The sequence below is a fragment of the Dendropsophus ebraccatus genome, chromosome 1, assembly GCF_027789765.1.
Source record: "Dendropsophus ebraccatus isolate aDenEbr1 chromosome 1, aDenEbr1.pat, whole genome shotgun sequence".
Lineage (NCBI taxonomy): Eukaryota > Metazoa > Chordata > Amphibia > Anura > Hylidae > Dendropsophus > Dendropsophus ebraccatus.
In genome coordinates, this window is record NC_091454.1 from 5,316,245 (window position 1) to 5,337,973 (window position 21,729).

Consider the following 21,729-nt stretch of genomic DNA (forward strand, 5'->3'; position numbering starts at 1 on the left):
CAAACACTGATTGGCAGAATAACACCACACGGTATAAACTATTCCCCCCCCCCCCTTTAAAAAAAAATAAAATAGATAAATAAAAAATAAAATAAATGGATATAATAATGTATACATTGTAATTGCCTGGCAATAAGCAGCACAGCTAAACGAGGAACCGACAAGATTTTCAGGCTTTGAGGAACGAATATTCACCCAGTACAGTCACCTCTCCCAGTACAGTCACCTCTCCCCAGCCTGACGTGGCTGATACCAGACAACAATAGAGGAGAGACCATGGCTATAAATACACTCGATAAGGAGCAGGTGATGTTACGGGATGCTGGCAGCCATATTTCAGGTATATATACCTCCTCCGCTGAGACTCCCGCTGAAGCTACTTACATTATTTGGTGACTTGTTGCATCAGTGTGATGGGAGGTGGCCGTATATCCGGATGACCCCTTTACTGACTCCAGCAGAGCGGGCGTCCACAACCTGAAGCCTTCCTCACAATGCCGGAGTGTTGTTCACGCTGAATCCTCCAGGCACCTGCCGTACCCTGGGGGCCACACGACCAATGATGAAACCATTCAGTACTGAGGACTTAACCCCTGCAGAGCCAACAACTGGATATAGTATATACAGTGCTACACACTAACAGCAGGATATAGTATATACAGTGCGACACACTAACAGCAGGATATAGTATATACAGTGCTACATACTAACAGCAGGATATAGAGTATATAATGCAACACACTAACAGCAGGATATAGTATATACAGTGGGACACACTAACAGCAGGATATATTATATACAGTGCTACACACTAACAGCAGGATATAGTATATACAGTGCGACACACTAACAGCAGGATATATTATATACAGTGCTACACACTAACAGCAGGATATAGTATATACAGTTCTACACACTAACAGCAGGATATAGTATATACAGTGCGACATACTAACAGCAGGATATAGTATATACAGTCCTACACTCTAACTACAGAATATAGTATATACAGTGCTACACACTAACAGCAGGATATTGTATATACAGTGCTACATACTAACAGCAGGATATAGTATATACAGTCCTACACTCTAACTACAGGATATAGTATATACAGTGCTACACACTAACAGCAGGATATTGTATATACAGTGCTACATACTAACAGCAGGATATAGTATACACAGTGCGACAATGTAGAGAGGGATTTCTAGTTACACCGGTATAATCTCCTCTCCATGAATAATAGGGGAGAGGCGGCTGTGACTGTAATGTTGGGTGTGCCCTCACTATAGAGATATAGGAAGCCTAATGTTACTGGGGAAGAGTCAGGTTCAGGATTAGATACATTGTTAGGTACACAACACCTCTCCCCAGGGTAAGGATTAGGTACACATACACTACAGCTCCTCCCAGGGTTAAGATTAGATACATTGTTAGGTACACATGTGGTGTCCCACCACAGGTGTTTCGTGTTTCACACCTGTCGCAAACAGCCCCTTACGCAAAGCTAAGTTGTGATGAAGGTGGTTTATTATTTTGCCACTAGATGTCAGTATTTTCTATGTGAGCTCTTTTCTAAAGGGTTACTGTTTCTTATTTATTATGTACTTTTATTGTCCAATAGAGATATTCTTTTTTCTGACCTATCTTTTCTCTTCTCTTGTGTGCACATGTTCCTTTCCACCACTCACAGGGTCTTTTACATATCCCTGTAGGAAGTAGTCATTTGGTGGGAGGAAGTGTAGCATCAGTTCTACTCAGATTTTACTAGGAAGAGGGCACACAAAGCGGACATCAATGCTGTAGCCAAGCCATGGCCGGCTCTGCCAGGACCCCAGTTCGGGACAGTGTAGTGTGTGAGTTCTTTGAGACACATGTGTATGAAGCAGCCAGAGACACTTAGTTTCTCCAGTCTATCATCTATTTCTACTATGCAGTGCTAGACACTAAAGAGGGAAAAAGTCGGGGATAAACCCAACCCATGCCGAGAACCACTCTACAAAGTGCAGGGCAGTATCCTGATATACAAAGGAACTATTCTGGATAGAACAAAGATACCAGAAGGTCTATGTATTCTATCTAGCAGTGCAGGTGACACCGGGACATCCTCGGACACTTAGCTTCACCCAGGTAACCACAGCTGGGGCTTGTATCACCCTATTAGGACGGGAAACCTGACACTGTAGGGCAGAAGGTGGTCAGACATTAGTCTAAACACAGGTACAAGTAAACTTCTCACTCTCAAGTATTTCTCTTAAGTTCTGGCAGAGCACAGTACTACTTTGGGTTGGGACTCTCTTGACAAACTCCTCTCCTCTTCGCTGCTCCGCTCTACTCTAAACCAGTGCTTCTCAAACTTTTTCGACTGGAGCCTCACCAAACAGATCAAGGCAATGCTTGGGCCTCATCAGACTGACCAAGAGGGCGCCTGGGCCTCACTATCTGTGGTTAAAGTCCATTTAAAAGCAGAAAATAATGCTAGGGCTACCTTTCACCCATCTCCCAAGTTCTATATACTAATAAAGTATGAAATAAATTAATAATGTTGCTAAAATTGAGATTTTTGCCAACAACAAAAGGACTGTGCAGATCACAGTCACTTTGTTAAAACTGGCTCCTCAGCTGGGCCCCACCAACAACTAGAGGGCGCCTCACTGGTGAGGCCCACCTCAGTTTGAGAAGCACTGCTCTAAACTCTCCAAGCACTGCTACAACTGCCTCTACTATATTCAGCACTTTCAAGTATCTCCGCAGCACAGATCAAGTTGAGCACTATTACCTGTACAATGATTATCTATTTACTGCTAATGTGTTCTGTATTCCTCAGAGACTCCACAGTAAAGCTGTTCTATTTATTCACTGGGACTCAGTCATCCTTTCCTCTGCACCAGCACCTATACACACTAGCCGCACACCTTGGGTTATTTTTGCCCTGTCTGTGGGTGGTGGTACCGATTGTCGGGGTGGGTCAATTGCCACCCAGGACTACCATGACAGGAGCCTAAGGGACCCATCACAACCGGCAGGTTACCGACCATTTGGGAAACAGTACAGTCAGCCACAACACAAAGCAGGTCCCAACATCCCACCTGTGTGCTGGACTAGCACTGGCGTCACGACATTACCACCCTTGGCTGAGCTGTACAGCACAACCGACCAAGCATCATAGAAGTGGCGTCACCAGTAACAACACGTCACCGATCGAGTACCACACACACACACTACACCTCTGCCCAGGGAAAGGATTAGGTACACTGTTAGGTACACATACATACGGCTCCTCTATATAAGCCTTGTGTATTTTCTATTCATTTCAATTGGTGTGAATTATGCTACGTTTACACGAAACAATAATTCGCCCGATCGTACGATTAACAATATTGGAGTAACAATTTTTTTTTCATAACGATCAGCGTTAGACGGTACGCTATATCGTACGGAAAAGTCGTTTTGCGATCACTTAAGCCTATCTCACACATTGGTTAAATCGGCGAACGACTGTTCACACGGAACGATCTGCGAATTTTTTGTGAACGATCAACGACGATCTGAGAAGTTGTTGTAAGATCAAAATGAACGATTTCTCGCTCGTCGTTTGATGGATTGCTGCGTTTGCACGTACGATTATCGTTCAAATTCGATCGTTATCGTGCGAATTGGCACGATAATTGTTCCGTGTAAACGCAGCATTAGTCCTCAGCATTAGATTGTTTTGTATAGTGCTACCCTCTGTATTATATGGTTATACCCTGTATATTATATGGAATATCCCTCTGTATTATATGGTTATACCCTGTATATTATATGGAATATCCCTCTGTATTATATGGTTATACCCTGTATATTATATGGTATATCCCTCTGTATTATATGGTTATACCCTGTATATTATATGTTTATATCCCTCTGTATTATATGGTTATATCCTCTATATTATATGGTTATACACTGTATATTATATCCCTGTATATGTTATGGTTATATCCCTCTGTATTATGTGGTTATACCCTCTGTATTATATGGTTATACCCTGTATATTATATGGTTATATCCCTTTGTATAATATGGTTATATCCCTCTGTATTATATGGTTATACCCTGTATATTATATGGTTATATCCCTTTGTATAGTATGGTTATACCCTCTGTATTATATGGTTATATCCTGTATATTATATGGTTATATCCCTTTGTATAATATGGTTATATCCCTCTGTATTATATGGTTATACCCTGTATATTATATGGTTATATCCCTTTGTATAGTATGGTTATATCCCTCTGTATTATATGGTTATACCCTGTATATTATATGGTTATATCCCTCTGTATTATATGGTTATACCCTGTATATTATATGGTATATCCCTCTGTATTATATGGTTATACCCTGTATATTATATGGTATATCCCTCTGTATTATATGGTTATACCCTGTATATTATATGGTTATATCCCTCTGTATTATATGGTTATACCCTGTATATTATATGGTATATCCCTCTGTATTATATGGTTATACCCTGTATATTATATGGTATATCCCTCTGTATTATATGGTTATACCCTGTATATTATATGGTTATATCCCTTTGTATAGTATGGTTATATCCCTCTGTATTATATGGTTATACCCTGTATATTATATGGTTATACCCTGTATATTATATGGTATATCCCTCTGTATTATATGGTTATACCCTGTATATTATATGTTTATATCCCTCTGTATTATATGGTTATATCCTCTATATTATATGGTTATACACTGTATATTATATCCCTGTATATGTTATGGTTATATCCCTCTGTATTATGTGGTTATACCCTCTGTATTATATGGTTATATCCTGTATATTATATGGTTATATCCCTTTGTATAATATGGTTATATCCCTCTGTATTATATGGTTATACCCTGTATATTATATGGTATATCCCTCTGCATTATATGGTTATACCCTGTATATTATATGGTATATCCCTCTGTATTATATGGTTATACACTGTATATTATATGGTTATACCCTGTATATTATATGGTATATCCCTCTGCATTATATGGTTATACCCTGTATATTATATGGTATATCCCTCTGTATTATATGGTTATATCCCTCTGTATTATATGGTTATACGCTGTATATTATATGTTATATCCCTCCGTATTATGTGGTTATACCCTCTGTATTATATGGTTATACCCTGTATATTATATGGTTATATCCCTTTGTATAATATGGTTATATCCCTCTGTATTATATGGTTATACCCTGTATATTATATGGTTATATCCCTCCGTATTATGTGGTTATACCCTCTGTATTATATGGTTATACCCTGTATATTATATGGTTATATCCCTTTGTATAATATGGTTATATCCCTCTGTATTATGTGGTTATATCCTGTATATTATATGGTTATATCCCTTTGTATAATATGGTTATATCCCTCTGTATTATATGGTTATACCCTGTATATTATATGGTATATCCCTCTGTATTATATGGTTATACCCTGTATATTATATGGTATATCCCTCTGTATTATATGGTTATACCCTGTATATTATATGGTATATCCCTCTGCATTATATGGTTATACCCTGTATATTATATGGTATATCCCTCTGTATTATATGGTTATATCCCTCTGTATTATATGGTTATACGCTGTATATTATATGGTTATATCCCTCCGTATTTTGTGGTTATATCCCTGTATAATATATGGCTAATGCACAAACATCAGAGCCCAGGAGACCTCGGTGTCAGCACAGTGCAGGGTTCTCCCGGGAGGAATCAGTGCTGAGTATTATATTACCTATGAGGATCTGATAGGTGGCAGATTACCAGACATCCTGGATTATAAAACATCCAGGGCTGGTATAGAGCCATAGACTCTCCATATGCTTCCTCCTAGAGGTATAGTGCGGCTCAGCAGCAGCCCATAGGCACCATATTCTGTATCCATGATACCTCCATACATAAGCTGCTATCAGTGTTTCACAGTAGTCATGGGGAGGTATACCGAGGGATAAGATATGCAGTATATTCACAGGAATAGCGCCACTCTTGTCCTCGGGTTGTGTGAAGTACTGCAGCTCACTTCCATTGAAGTAAATGGCGCTAAATTAGATGTAATACTGCACATGACCTGAGCACAAGAGCGGCGCTATTCCTAGAATAAACCTGTTTCTTGGACCAAAATACCAACATTGGTCAGGGTGTTTGTCTCCTATTCAATATGACTGAATGCAATGGCACAAAGCCTCAGCTGTGTGAGGAGGTCTGAGGCAGCTCATTTCCACAACTCCCAGCATCACACGCTGGAGAGCAGTTGTATACAGTGACTCCTTTATAATGAAGATGGCGGCTGGGACATGAAATCTCCTCACTATGCGGCTCTGTGCTCATCTTACTGATCAATAAAGAAACATATTGTAAGGATAGTACTTCATGAAAGAGGTGGACCACAAGCACCAGCAATCACTCATCCGTCATCCGCGGTCACCATGTCAGGCACCCTCCTCAGCAACAGCCGGCATCATCTTTCCCGCTTAAAATCCATCAGCGACCAACAGCTATCTCGCAATGGTTTCTGGGATTCGTAGTCTGACGGTCTCTTTCAGTCGTTAGTCAGCACAAGATCCGGACCGCATCTCCCAGAATCCCTCAGCGGCGCACAGGCTTGTGGGATATAAAGTTTCCTTCTCGTGTGAGCGAATGATCAGAGGTGATTGCTGGACTACAACTCCCGGGAGTCATTGCGAGAAACAGCTGGGTGGCGATTTTGGGCGGGAAAGCCGTGGCGGGGATAGTAGTGTAGCGATGGGAGCTGTGAGGGAGATGAGGGCCGATGTTACTGACAGGATTAGTTTGTGCTCGGTAATACATACATCTTGGTAAAGGACTCGCTGGTGTTTGTAGTTCCTCCACACCAATACTGTTTCTTATATAACAAATAGGGGTGGGTTGTTGGTGACTATCACCAAATTTCACCACATTTTTGTTTTCGGTGGATGACGCGGTGATAGTGGACTGGGCTGTCACCATGGTCATTATTCATCTCTGCAGTCAGCCATTATTAGTGTCTTTTTAACCCCTGACCTTCTAAGAGCCTTAACCCTTTATTTCTCTGTGACCAGTGGTATTGCATTAGAGACCCCCTATAGGTCACCATATAATATGCTGTGAAACCCAATAAAACAGTCATTAAATAATCAATGCAGGAGACGTGTGCGCTCAGCGTGTTCTCTCCCGGCTCTTTGTCAAGTGATCAGACTTCTAATGTAAGTCTATGAGCGGGGAGAGGAGTGCGCCCTGGATGTTCTCCTGATCGGTCGTGGTCAGACCCTTTCTGACAGGGTCACATCGTATAATAGAAAGCTAGGGGTGCCATATTAGACCCTGCACTGTAAGCGAGCACCGATGTGCGGGGCTGCACAAATATCGTCCGTGTAGATAATCGCTCTGTGTGACAAGGCCCTACGGCTGTGTTCACACTCTTATTTTATTCTGTATTTTTAAAGGGGGACTTTAGATGACTCTAACCTGCTGACAGCTCCCTACTGGGTGCGGGGTGCTGAGGATGAAGGTGTGTCTCTTACCTCCATCCTCAGTGCTGTTCCGGTCTTGTTAGTTGTGCCCAGTAAGCCATTAGGAGCGCTGGGGATGTGGTTACCGACCCTCCCAGCACTGATCCGGCTGGCACCTTTCATTGATAATTATTAGAGAGGGTGGGCAAATCCCCCCACACATGGTAGGCGGAGCTATGGCCCCTGAGTGGCCCGCCCCCTCTAATGATTATCAATAGAGGAGGCGGGGCAGATCAGTGCTCGAGGGGTGATAGCCATGCCCTCAGTGCTCCTAATGGGCACAACTAAGAGCACAAGAACGGGGTTGAGGATGAAGGAAAGAGATAAAACTTCATCCTCAGCACCCCGTGCCTGCTAGAGAGCTATCAGCAGGTTAGATTCCTCTAAACTGCTAATAGTTCCCCTTTAATTAAAGGGAACCACTCACTCAAAAAATACCTATAATGCTCTGACGTCTTCCGCACACTGATTTGAATATTCTGACCCCCTATAATATTTTTATTTTCTAATCTCCAGATCTGTATGAGGGTTTATCTGTGGTTTTTATTGGGACCAATTTGGAGATAATGGGACCAATAATCAGTAATTCCTGTATTTTTTGCCCCATTAACGCCATTCACTGTAAGGGATCAACACTGATAACTTAGATGTTATGTTTTTTTTATTGTTGCTTTAAAGTTTAGACTTTTATTAAAAAAAAAAAAGCCTGTACAGCCTGTAGTCAATTGGGAGACTAAAAAAAAGTGTAAAAAATAAAATACTATCTATCTAAATATATATATATATATATATATATATATATATATATATATATTTATTATTTATTTATTTATTTATAAAAAAAAAAAAAAAAACTTTATATCACCCAATTCTGCTTTTTTTTTTTTTTTTTAGATAGTATTTTATTTTTGACACTTTTTTTTAGTCTCCCAATTGACTACAGGCTGTATAAGCAGATCTGCCATTTCAGGCATGGAGGCATTCAGGGTTCCTAAAAGGAGATCCAGACCTGATACAATGAGGGTACCATTAAAGTCAGCGGGGTCAGACATACACAGGTGTGAGCCCAGCCTTAGCAGAGATCTCCACTTTTATCAGATGTCTGGTGTATATGGTGTATGCTATAATGGGGAATGAACATCTCTGTCTCTTACTTTACAGCCGTCCACTCACATCCTGACCTCCAAGCAGGTTAGTAACTTTCTACCCAGTGCCCCTGAAAATGACTGTACATGTTATACTTACTGGTGGCCATGTGGGGGCAGTGCTGCACTCTGTATGTCATCCTCTTTGGCTAAAGTACAATAAATGCTTAGGCTAATATGACACTGGTGATGTGTGTGTGAGGTGTATATGTGAGGGGTGTGTGTGTGTATGTGAGCTGTGTGTGTGTGTGCGCATACATCTGACAGATGCTAAATAGTGAGTGAGATGTGTGTATGTGAGATGTGTGTGTGTGTGTGTGTGTGTGTGCATACATCTGACAGATGCTAAATAGTGAGTGAGATGTGTGTGTATGTGAAATGTGTGTGTGTGTGCGTGTGCATACATCTGACAGATGCTGAATAGTGAGTGAGATGTATGTATGTGAGGTGTGTGTGCGTTTGAGAGGTGTTTGTATGTGAGGTGTGTGTGCATGTGAGGAGTGTGTATGTGAGGTGTGTCTGTGTATGTATGTGAGGTGTGTGTGTATGTGAGGTGTGTATGTAAGGTATGTGAGGTGTGTGTGGGTGTATGTGAGGAGTGTATGTAAGGTATGTGTGTGTATGTATGTGAGGTGTGTGTGTATGTAAGGTGTGTGTGTGTGTGTATGTGAGGTGTGTGTGTATGTGAGGTGTGTGTGTATGTATGTGAGGTGTGTGTATTTGAGGTGTGTATGTAAGGTATGTGTGTGTATGTGAGGTGTGTGTGTGAGGTGTGTGTGTGTGTATGTGAGGTGTGTGTGTGTATGTGAGGTGTGTGTGGGTGTATGTGAGGAGTGTATGTAAGGTATGTGTGTGTATGTATGTGAGGTGTGTGTGTGTATGTAAGGTGTGTGTATGTTAGGTGTGTATGTAAGGTGTGTGTGTGTATGTGTGTATGTGAGGTGTGTGTGTATGTATGTGAGGAGTGTGTATGTGAGATGTGTATGTAAGGTATGTGTGTGTATGTGAGGTGTGTATGTGAGGTGTGTGTGGGTGTATGTGAGGAGTGTATGTATGTGAGGTGTGTGTGTATGTAAGGTGTGTGTGTATGTAAGGTATGTGTGTGTGTGTGTGTATGTGAGGTGTCTGTGTATGTATGTGAGGAGTGTGTATGTGAGGTGTGTGTGCATGTGAGGAGTGTGTATGTGAGGAGTGTGTATGTGAGGTGTATGTATGTGAGGTGTATGTATGTGAGGTGTGTGTGTATGTAAGGTGTGTGTGTGTATGTGAGATGTGTGTGTGTGTGTGTGTGCATACATCTGACAGATGCTAAATAGTGAGTGAGATGTGTGTGTATGTGAGATGTGTGTGTGTGTGTGCGTGTGCATACATCTGACAGATGCTGAATAGTGAGTGAGATGTATGTATGTGAGGTGTGTGTGCGTTTGAGAGGTGTTTGTATGTGAGGTGTGTGTGCATGTGAGGAGTGTGTATGTGAGGTGTGTCTGTGTATGTATGTGAGGTGTGTGTGTATGTGAGGTGTGTATGTAAGGTATGTGTGTGTATGTGAGGTGTGTGTGGGTGTATGTGAGGAGTGTATGTAAGGTATGTGTGTTTATGTATGTGAGGTGTGTGTGTATGTAAGGTGTGTGTGTGTGTATGTGAGGTGTGTGTGTATGTATGTGAGGTGTGTGTGTATGCATGTGAGGTGTGTGTATTTGAGGTGTGTATGTAAGGTATGTGTGTGTATGTGAGGTGTGTGTGTGTGTGTGAGGTGTGTGTGTGTGTGTATGTGAGGTGTGTGTGTGTGTGTATGTGAGGTGTGTATGTAAGGTATGTGTGTGTATGTATGTGAGGTGTGTGTGTGTATGTAAGGTGTGTGTATGTGAGGTGTGTATGTAAGGTGTGTGTGTATGTGTGTGTATGTGAGGTGTGTGTGTATGTATGTGAGGAGTGTGTATGTGAGATGTGTATGTAAGGTATGTGTGTGTATGTGAGGTGTGTATGTGAGGTGTGTGTGGGTGTATGTGAGGAGTGTATGTATGTGAGGTGTGTGTGTATGTAAGGTGTGTGTGTGTGTGTATGTAAGGTATGTGTGTGTGTGTATGTGAGGTGTCTGTGTATGTATGTGAGGAGTGTGTATGTGAGGTGTGTGTGCATGTGAGGAGTGTGTATGTGAGGAGTGTGTATGTGAGGTGTGTGTGCATGTGAGGTGTGTGTGCATGTGAGGAGTGTGTATGTGAGGTGTGTATGTAAGGTATGTATATAAGTTGTGTGTGTATGTGAGGTGTGTATGTAAGGTATGTGTGTGTATGTGAGGTGTGTGTGTATGTATGTATGTGAGATGTGTGTGTGTGCGTGTGCATACATCTGACAGATGCTGAATAGTGAGTGAGATGTGTGTATGTGAGGTGTGTGTGTGTGCGTTTGAGAGGTGTTTGTGTGTGTGTGCATGTGAGGTGTGTGTATGTGAGGTGTGTATGTAAGGTATGTGTGTGTATGTATGTGAGGTGTGTGTGTATGTGAGGTGTGTGTATGTAAGGTATGTGTGTGTATGTGAGGTGTGTGTATGTGAGGTGTGTGTGGGTGTATGTGAGAAGTGTATGTAAGGTATGTGTGTGTAGGTATGTGAGGTGTGTGTGTGTATGTGTAGTGTGTATGTAAGGTATGTGTGTGTATGTGAGGTGTGTATGTAAGATATGTGTGTGTATGTGAGGTGTGTGTGTGTATGTATGTGAGAAGTGTGTATTTGAGGTGTGTATGTAAGGTATGTGTGTGTATGTGAGGTGTGGGTGTGTGGATACATTTGACAGATGCTGATGAGTGACCGCCATCATTCATACAAACCATGCACTGTGTGATGATCAGTATTCATTGGTTGTGTGTGCTAATATAAGGGGCTGACATCATCTTTATATGGAAGCCAGGCTACAATATATCTTATCCTTCATAAATAATGGGATCCCGGACAGGAGCACAGACTATGGCCCAGGTGTGGTGTCCCACCACGGGTGTTGCTATTGGTTACACCCCTCACAAAAGTCTGTACTTATTGTAAGTAAGTGGTGATGTAGTAGTGATAAAGTTTCGCCACAAGGTGTCCATATTGTACGTATATGTACTTAGTGGTTGCACAGCTGGGATGGGTTATAGTTTGCTTATATGTAACATGAATCTGTGAACCAATGAGAGTATCTTCTTCTTCTGTTCTATCATCTCTTTCGTTACTTCTTCTCTATGCACTCTTCACCTATTCACAGCACACCTTACAGGGAGCTGTAGATAGGAAATCACGTGGGTAGAGGAAGTGTAGAGCTCTTTTGTATTGGACTTTGTATGGGAAGGACGCAAACTAGAACGCCCCCTACAGTGGTTTCTTTGGGCCCTGGCTTTCTGCCAGGTCCCCAGCCTGCGTATTAGGTCTTTGATCACTAGACTCTGTAGAGCTAGAATGCACCTAACAGTTTTTCTTCAAGTAACCTTACTCAGCACTATGCAGTGGAAAAAGTCAGAGATCATCTCAACCCACGCCGTGGATTAGGAGAGTCACAGTGCAGGACAGTATCCACAAAAGCAGTAAGCTAGGAATTGATCCGGATAGAGCAAAGTTGCTAAAAGCCTATGAACTCTATCTCGCAACGCGGTTGTCAGCAGCAAACCCTCAGCATTCCGCTCATCCCAGGTAACAGGGTCTGGGGCTTGTGTCACCCTGTAGGACGGGTTCCTGGACATTGGTAGGGCAATAGGTGGTTCATTCCAACAAGAGTCGATGCACGGGCACAAGTGTTCTCTCAAGTATTCCTATATTTCTACCTCATTGTCCAACATCCCAGCAGAGCACAGTACTACTTGGGTTGGGACTTTCACAACATCCTCCTCTCTGCTTCTCTGATTCTTCTTTGTATTTCTCAACACGCAACCCAGTCAGCACGACTGTACTCCTCGCTATACTTCTATCACAGATCTGGATCCTGAACTATTAAGTGTTTTATCAAGTGTAACGTACCCTGTCAGGGCACAACTGTATGATCTGCTGCACACAAGTACCTCCAGGGTAAACAGGATTTTATTTATGGTAAAGAGACTCTGTGACTCTTCATCCCGCACCACACACAGTGTACACCATCTCCTCTTTCTGTGGGTGGCAGTACCAATAGTCTGGGTGGGTCGTTACTCCACTCTGGACCACCATGACTATAACCCAAGGGACCCTGTAGCAGCCCGACAGGTCACTGACCACAGGGGAACAAGGTGTAACCGGCCCTCTTAAATAAAAGCAGGTGTGCCCCCATACCTGTGTGCCCAACCGGCACTGGTGTCACGACATAACATCCTAGGGTCCGGCTACATCTCTGCCAACCACAATAGAGCTGGCGTCACACTCCACCACCTAGCAAGTGACCGGCCATGCCACCTCCATACTAACGCGGGGGGGGGGGGGGGGGCTCACCACACAGGTACTACTTATTCAGCTATTGGGCTGGCTGCACACTAGCAAAGTACTGACCCATTTTTGCATCTGTATTGTGACGGCCAATCACAGGCATTTTTACTAGTGAGTGATATATATATATTCTCCGTCACAATCAAGTCTGGCTGCGTCACTGAGGGGGTGAGGGGGATATAGGTGTACTGGGGAGCTCAGGTACCGTCACTGTGTACATACATCACTGATCCTGAGTTACATCCTGTATTATACTCCAGAGCTGCACTCACTATTCTGCTGGTGGGGTTACTGTGTACATACATTACATTACTGATCCTGAGTTACATCCTGTATTATACTCCAGAGCTGCACTCACTATTCTGCTGGTGAGGTCACTGTGTATATACATTACATTACTGATCCTGAGTTACATCCTTTTATATACCCCAGAGCTGCACTCACTATTCTGCTGGTGGGGTCACTGTGTACATACATTACATTACTGATCCTGTATTATACCCCAGAGCTGCACTCACTATTCTGCTGGTGGGGTCACTGTGTACATACATTACATTACTGATTCTGAGTTACATCCTGTATTATACTCCGGAGCTGCACTCACTATTCTGCTGGTGGGGTCACTGTGTACATACATTACTGATTCTGAGTTACATCCTGTATTATACTCCAGAGCTGCACTCACTATTCTGCTGGTGGGGTCACTGTGTACATACATTACTGATTCTGAGTTACATCCTGTATTATACTGCAGAGCTGCACTCACTATTCTGCTGGTGGGGTCACTGTGTACATACATTACTGATTCTGAGTTACATCCTGTATTATACTCCAGAGCTGCACTCACTATTCTGCTGGTGGGGTCACTGTGTACATACATTACTGTTCCTGTATTATACCCCAGAGCTGTAATCCCCCTTCTGCTGGCAGTTAGTGGGATCAGTCATTAGCTCCCATATTAGAGGAGGGGGCAGTGCTCCCTACATCAGGTGACGCCCCCCCCTCCACATGACGTCACGGTTACCGTATTCCTCGGCCGTGGATATAACGCAGTGTGTGTACGGTAGCGGATCGCCCCCTCCTCCCCTCGGTGTGAGCAGACAGGGGGAGGGTCGCAGCTGGGACGTCCCCGGTGCTTTGTTGCGTTGATCGCCGCTTCTCCCGGGGAGAGGAGAGAATGTGGCAGCCGTGATCGGGGCGCAGCCCGGGGGACCCCCACTCTCCCCCCGGCTGGAGGATGCTGAGGGACCGGCCACAGCGGAGACAGCACGGAGGGAGCGCGGCCTCCACAGCTGGAGGAGCCGGGTACGGAGCTGTGCTCTATGTGTATGTATATATGTATATGTACGGAGCTGTACCGGAGGGGGTATATATATATATATATGTCCATCCCCCATAGTGTGTGCAGAGCCCATCCTGCGGCGTGTACGGGGTCTCCTACACATCACAGGACGGGCCTGCTGGACCCCCATCACCTCAGCCAGGAGGATGCAGGGGGCTGTGTGTGATGTACGGGGGGAGGGGGGGCTGTGTGTGATGTACGGGGGGAGGGGGGGCTGTGTGTGATGTACGGGGGGAGGGGGGGCTGTGTGTGATGTATGGGGGGCTGTGTGTGATGTACGGGGGGAGGAGGGGTTGTGTGTGATGTATGGGGGGCTGTGTGTGATATATGGGGGGCTGTGTGTGATATATGGGGGGCTGTGTGTGATATATGGGGGGAGGAGGGGCTGTGTGTGATGTATGGGGGCAGGGGGCTGTGTGTGATGTATGGGGGGCTGTGTGTGATATATGGGGGGCTGTGTGTGATATATGGGGGCAGGGGGGCTGTGTGTGATGTACGGGGGGAGGAGGGGCTGTGTGTGATGTATGGGGGGCTGTGTGTGATATATGGGGGCAGGGGGGCTGTGTGTGATGTACGGGGGGAAGAGGGGCTGTGTGTGATGTATGGGGGGCTGTGTGTGATGTATGGGGGGCTGTGTGTGATGTACGGGGGGGAGGAGGGGCTGTGTGTGATGTATGGGGGGCTGTGTGTGATGTACGGGGGGGAGGAGGGGCTGTGTGTGATGTATGGGGGGCTGTGTGTGATGTACGGGGGGGAGGAGGGGCTGTGTGTGATGTATGGGGGGCTGTGTGTGATATATGGGGGGCTGTGTGTGATGTACGGGGGGAGGAGGGGGGCTGTGTGTGATGTATGGGGGCAAGGGGGCTGTGTGTGATGTACGGGGGGAGGAGGGGCTGTGTGTGATGTATGGGGGCAGGGGGCTGTGTGTGATGTACGGGGGGAGGAGGGGCTGTGTATGATGTATGGGGGGCTGTGTGTGATGTACGGGGGGAGGGGGGGCTGTGTGTGATGTACGGGGGGAGGGGCGGCTGTGTGTGATGTATGGGGGCAGGGGGCTGTGTGTGATGTACGGGGGGAGGGGGGGCTATGTGTGATGTATGGGGGCAGGGGGGCTATGTGTGATGTATGGGGGCAGGGGGCTGTGTGTGATGTACGGGGGGGAGGAGGGGCTGTGTGATATATGGGGGGCTGTGTGTGATGTACGGGGGGAGGAGGGGCTGTGTGTGATGTATGGGGGCAGGGGGCTGTGTGTGATGTATGGGGGGCTGTGTGTGATATATGGGGGGCTGTGTGTGATGTACGGGGGGAGGGGGGGGGCTGTGTGTGATGTATGGGGGGCTGTGTGTGATATATGGGGGGCTGTGTGTGATGTACGGGGGGAGGAGGGGCTGTGTGTGATGTATGGGGGCAGGGGGCTGTGTGTGATGTACGGGGGGAGGGGGGGCTGTGTGTGATGTATGGGGGGCTGTGTGATATATGGGGGGCTGTGTGTGATGTACGGGGGGAGGGGGGGGGGGTGTGTGTGATGTATGGGGGCAGGGGGCTGTGTGTGATGTACGGGGGGAGGGGGCTGTGTGTGATGTATGGGGGCAGGGGGGCTATGTGTGATGTATGGGGGCAGGGGGGCTGTGTGTGATGTATGGGGGCAGGGGGCTGTGTGTGATGTATGGGGGGAGGGGGGGCTGTGTGTGATGTATGGGGGGCTGTGTGTGATGTATGGGGGGAGGGGGGCTGTGTGTGATGTATGGGGGGCTGTGTGTGATGTACGGGGGGAGGGGGGGGCTATGTGTGATGTATGGGGGGCTGTGTGTGATGTATGGGGGGGCTGTGTGTGATGTACGGGGGGTGGGGGGGCTGTGTGTGATGTATGGGGGGAGGGGGGGCTGTGTGTGATGTATGGGGGGCTGTGTGTGATGTATGGGGGGGCTGTGTGTGATGTACGGGGGGTGGGGGGGCTGTGTGTGATGTATGGGGGGAGGGGGGGGCTGTGTGTGATGTATGGGGGGCGGTGTGCGATGTATGGGGGGCGGTGTGCGATGTATGGGGGGCAGGGGGCTGTGTGTGATGTATGGGGGGCGGTGTGTGATGTATGGGGGGCTGTGTGTGATGTATGGGGGGCAGGGGGCTGTGTGTGATGTATGGGGGGCGGTGTGTGATGTATGGGGGGCTGTGTGTGATGTATGGGGGGCAGGGGTCTGTGTGTGATGTATGGGGGGCTGTGTGTGATGTATGGGGGGAAGCGGTCTGTGTGTGATGTAGGGGGGGCAGGGGGCTGTGTGTTATGTATGGGGGGCAGGGGGTGATAATACTGGGGATTATGTGTGATGTTTGGGGGCATGGGGCTGTGTATTGGGTGCAGGAGAGATAATACAGGGAGCTATGTATGAGGGGCAGGGGTGATGGATAATGTATGGGGTTCAGAGGAGATACAGGGGGCTGTAGGCTGTGATAGTATATGGAGTGCAGTGAATAGGGGTGATGTATTATTTAGTGTTGAGCTGATCTGTCAAAATGTTTGAGTTTGGCAACTGTAACGCTCGGCATATAATAATCGGTGGCTGCAGAAACTGCATGCTGCCCTAGGGCTGCCAGAAAAACATGGACACAGCCTACTAGCCTAGTATTATTCACCTGGTGAGGAAGGCCTCGGTTGGTGGCTGGTGGTGGAAAGGGCAGGGCTAGATGAGAGGTTAGGATGAGGCTGGCGGTGGTGGAGAGGATGAGGTCGGTGGTGGTGATGACAGGGCTGGATGAGAGGATGAGTCTGGTGATGAGGCTAGTGGTGGTGCAGAGGATGAGGCTGCTGGTGGTGCAGAGGATGAGGCTGGCGGTGGTGGAGAGGATGAGGCTGGTAATGAAGCCGGCGGTGGTGGAGAGGATGAGGCCGGCGGTGTTGATGACAGGGCTGGGTGAGAGGATGAGGCTGGTGGTGGGTGAGAGGATGAGGCTGGTGGTGGTGGAGAGGATGAGGCTGGTGGTGGTGGAGAGGATGAGGCTGGCGGTGGTGGAGAGGATGAGGCTGGCGGTGGTGGAGAGGATGAGGCTGGCGGTGTTGATGACAGGGCTGGGTGAGAGAATGAGGATGGCGGATGGAGAGGATGAGGCCAGGGACATTATATAGCAGCTATCGGACAGTCTCCAGCCAGGGACATTATATAGCAGCTATCGGACAGTCTCCAGCAGGGACATTATATAGCAGCTATCGGCCAGTCTCCAGCCAGGAACATTATATAGCAGCTATCGGACAGTCTCCAGCCAGGGACATTATATAGCAGCTATCGGACAGTCTCCAGCCAGGGACATTATATAGCAGCTATCGGACAGTCTCCAGCAGGGACATTATATAGCAGCTATCAGACAGTCTCCAGCAGGGACATTATATAGCAGCTATCGGACAGTCTCCAGCAGGGACATTATATAGCAGCTATCGGACAGTCTCCAGCCAGGGACATTATATAGCAGCTATCGGACAGTCTCCAGCCAGGGACATTATATAGCAGCTATCGGACAGTCTCCAGCAGGGACATTATATAGCAGCTATCGGACAGTCTCCAGCCAGGGACATTATATAGCAGCTATCAGACAGTCTCCAGCCAGGGACATTATATAGCAGCTATCGGACAGTCTCCAGCAGGGACATTATATAGCAGCTATCGGACAGTCTCCAGCCAGGGACATTATATAGCAGCTATCGGCCAGTCTCCAGCCAGGGACATTATATAGCAGCTATCGGACAGTCTCCAGCAGGGACATTATATAGCAGCTATCATACAGTCTCCAGCAGGACAGCACACCTCTTTCATATTCTGCGAGTTTGTTACAGTGTGTCAGGTTAACCACCCTCCATCTCTAGGATTCATACATTGGTGGACTAGATGTTGTTTCCATGTCAAGTAGGTCATAAGGTTGTGTTGGCGGCATTGCAGGGGTTAATGTGTCGGTGTAATGCACTGAACACCTCTCCCCTTGCTGCCCCCTCCTCCTCCTCCTCCGTAGGTCTCCAAGGTCTCATAATGGCCATGGCTGTCTGCAGCATTCAGGCTGTGCCATGGTAACTAGGACGTCACAGATGAGACCAGGACGTCTCCTCCCTGGGTGCCCGAACTCCCCCCGCACCACATGGGGCGATGGGTGAAAAGTGGCCGATCAGCTGAATAGGAGACGATTATATTATTGAAGACGAGAAACCAAGTGGCCTCAGACTCTCTTCATATATTATATCTGTAGATTGAGTTCTGTGCCCACAGCTGTGATACTCCTCCACTGTCTCTGTATGCAGCGTAGGTGATAAGTATCTGATGGCTGGGGGTCCCTGACTACAATTATAATGCACCCTTAGCAGTGAGAAGTTCTCAATGTGAGAGTGAGGCAGCAGTGTAGCTCTGATGTTCCCCCTCTGTTTATTATTTTCTTCTTCAGTCATTTCCTTCTCTTCCTCATCATCATCACCTTCGTCTAACACTTTACACCAGTGAATATTGGTCACTGCCCCCATGTGCCCCCTCACCTTCCTCTAAGGCCCTCATTGACGCATTGCATCCATCTTCGTACCCTTTCGCCCTCTTTGTCCCTCTGATCTCCATCTTTGTTCCCTTTTGCCCTCTTTGTCCCTCTGATCTCCATCTTTCTACTCTTTTGCCCTCTTTGTCCCTCTGATCTCCATCTTTCTACCCTTTCGCCCTCTTTGTCCCTCTGATCTCCATCTTTCTACTCTTTCGCCCTCTTTGTCCCTCTGATCTCCATCTTGGTTTAATCTCCTAAAGTCTTTCTACTTCTGAACCTCCTCAGGACCCTACATCTGCGGAGAAGATGGTGTTTGCCCATGGAATGGAAGCCCAGATGCCTCGTCTCATCCTACCCACCGTCCTTTACCCGATGCCCAATAACAGCCTGACCACCTGCCCGATGTCGGCAGGAGAAGTGTGGGTGCCAGGACTATACAAGGACAGTGGCACGGGGCAGAGGAACAGCAGCGCCCCTGTCCAGCTTTTGGCTCCTGGGGAGATTGCCGCAGCCGGTTTGATCTTTGGCTTCATATGGATCCTCTCTGTGTTCGGCAACGCTTTGGTTTGCCTGGTCATTCACCGGAGCCGTCGGACTCAGTCCACAACTAATTACTTTGTGGTGTCCCTGGCTTGTGCAGACTTGCTACTAAGCCTTGGTAGCGCTCCGTTCACACTCCTGCAGATCACTTCTGGCCGATGGGCACTGGGCAGCGCCATGTGTAAGCTGGCACGTTACTTCCACTACCTGACACCCGGAGTCCAGATCTATGTGCTTTTATCCATCTGCCTCGATCGCTTTTACACCATTTTATACCCTCTGAGCTTCAAGGTCTCCAGGGAAAAAGCCAAGAGGATGATTGCGGCATCGTGGCTCTTCGATGCTGCCTTCGTTTCTCCGGCGTTTTTCTTTTACGATGTGGTGGACGGACATTGCAACTTCTTCCCACCTCCGTCCTGGGATGGGGCGGTGTACAGCGTGGCTCATCTCCTGGTGGGCTTCCTTGTGCCCTCGGCCCTCATTCTCCTCTTTTACCAGAAAGTAGTCAAATACATTTGGCGCATTGGCACCGACAGACTGAGCGTCAGACGCACCATGAACATCGTGCCCAGAACCAAAGTCAAAACCATCAAAATGTTCTTGATGTTAAATACGATATTCCTGGTGTCATGGTTACCCTTCTACGTTGTGCAGTTGTGGCATCCGGATGAGAGCGACCAGCGCCAATGTTGTCTTGCTTATCTGGCGGTTTCCTGGCTCTCCTTCGGCTCCTCGGCTGCCAAGCCAACACTGTACTCTGTATACAATGCCAACTTTCGCCGCGGCATGAAGGAGACCTTTTGTATGTCATCCATGAAGTGTTATCGGAGCAATGCTTACACCATCACCACCAGCTCCCGAATGGCAAAAAGGAACTACGTTGGCATATGTGAGATGCCCATCCCAGGCAAAACCGCGGTGAAGGAATCTGTTTACGATTCATTTGACCGAGAAGCTAAGGAGAAAAAACTGGCGTGGCCCATCGATTCCAACCCTCCCAATACGTTTGTGTGATCGGACATTATAGACTTAACCTCTACCAATCAGGACCCCAATACATTGCCCGCAATTCCGGGTTATAGTCCAAAAATAGGGAGCTGTTTGTGGCTCGTCACTCCAGAGACATCACCTGTGGTCATGTCCGCGGCTCTTCTCCCGGAGAGGTCAACTGGGACCTGTCTGCGGCTCTTCTCCCGGAGACATCACCTGGGGTCCTGTCTGTGGCTCTTCCTCTAGAATCAACACCTGGGGCCTGTCCACAGCTCGCCCTTCAGAGACGTCACCCGGGGCCTGTCCGCGGCTCACCCCCCCCAAAGAGGTCTTCAGGGGCCTGTCTGTGGCTCGTCCCTCCAGAGACGTCACCAGGGGCCTGTCTGCGGCTCACCCCCTTAAGACACCATCAGGACCTGTCCGTGGCTCGTCCCCCAAGAGACGTCACCCAGGGCTTGTCTGCGGCTCACCTCCCAAAGATGCCATCAGGACCGGTCCGTGGCTCATTCCCCCCCCCCCCCCCCAGAGACTCCTGGTATATTTTGTACAAAAAGAAAGACGAAGAATAACATTGAAGCAATATTTATTTTGTCAGAAATGTAAAAAAAAAATCTGGGTTTTGGTTGTGTAAATATCTGTGAGTACAGAGCGGAGGAAGCCCCCCCAAACCTCTCCGTCTGTGACCCGCAGGCCCACCACTCTGCGTTACAATGTTGCATCGTAGTCACGTTACATTGCTGTAGTCGCGCTGTTATTGTATCATGTTTTATTTCCGGTGCCATGAAGCCCACTGTTCTTTGTGTAGTATACAGCCGGCCGTCATAGTTGTCATGGTGTCAGTCTGGTTTCCTGACAGTGAGGGGCGCCATCATGGAGTTCCAGATTCTCAGTTACCGTTGTCTTGTCACATCATCACTTTTTTACAAAAGGGCTAAAACATAATAAAACCATCCAAACCGTTCCTCCGATTCCTGTCCTGGTTTGGTCTAAGCTTTGTTTTAGAAGGCATTGGTCTATGGCCGGGATGGGGAAACTTCCACCCTCCACGTGTGGCTGTAGCTTTGGATGTTCAGGCGTGAGGGGAATTATAGTTTTGCCGCAACTGGAGGGCTGAGAGTTCCCAATAAAAAGTGTAGGTGGAAGAACAGACCCCACAGGGCTCCTTCTGACTACTGATCCTTAG

The 21,729-nt window shown here is 47.0% G+C and overlaps 2 protein-coding genes across 15 annotated transcripts in view; one reads left to right on the forward strand and one right to left on the reverse strand.

Moving 5' to 3' along the window:
- The window catches only part of PEX26 (peroxisomal biogenesis factor 26), a 39,968-nt gene extending 32,296 nt beyond the window's left edge, over window positions 1-7,672 (reverse strand). For 2 of the 9 annotated variants that reach the window (XR_011362366.1, XM_069964644.1), the window contains exons 1-2: window positions 6,462-6,691; window positions 385-593 (exon numbers count right to left, since the gene is read on the reverse strand). The gene's annotated coding sequence lies outside the window, so the exon portion shown is untranslated. Of the gene's footprint in view, window positions 1-195; window positions 318-384; window positions 594-6,461; window positions 6,692-7,615 lie in introns of those variants that run through there. The other 7 variants (XM_069964673.1, XM_069964682.1, XM_069964650.1 and 4 more) reach the window with 7 other exon arrangements.
- On the forward strand, window positions 269-21,506 carry GPR19 (G protein-coupled receptor 19). Of its 6 annotated transcripts, none has more exons than XM_069964614.1 (3): window positions 269-340; window positions 8,765-8,794; window positions 19,302-21,506. In XM_069964614.1, exons 1-3 carry the CDS (start codon window positions 320-322, stop codon window positions 20,568-20,570), a joined length of 1,320 nt encoding a protein of 439 aa, XP_069820715.1. In that variant the 5' UTR covers window positions 269-319; the 3' UTR covers window positions 20,571-21,506. The 6 variants fall into 6 exon arrangements, with proteins under 6 accessions (XP_069820715.1, XP_069820707.1, XP_069820698.1 ...); XM_069964606.1 differs by lacking the exon at window positions 269-340 and adding an exon at window positions 6,840-6,893; XM_069964597.1 differs by lacking the exon at window positions 269-340 and adding an exon at window positions 6,860-7,297.
- The last annotated feature ends 223 nt before the right edge of the window (window positions 21,507-21,729 follow it).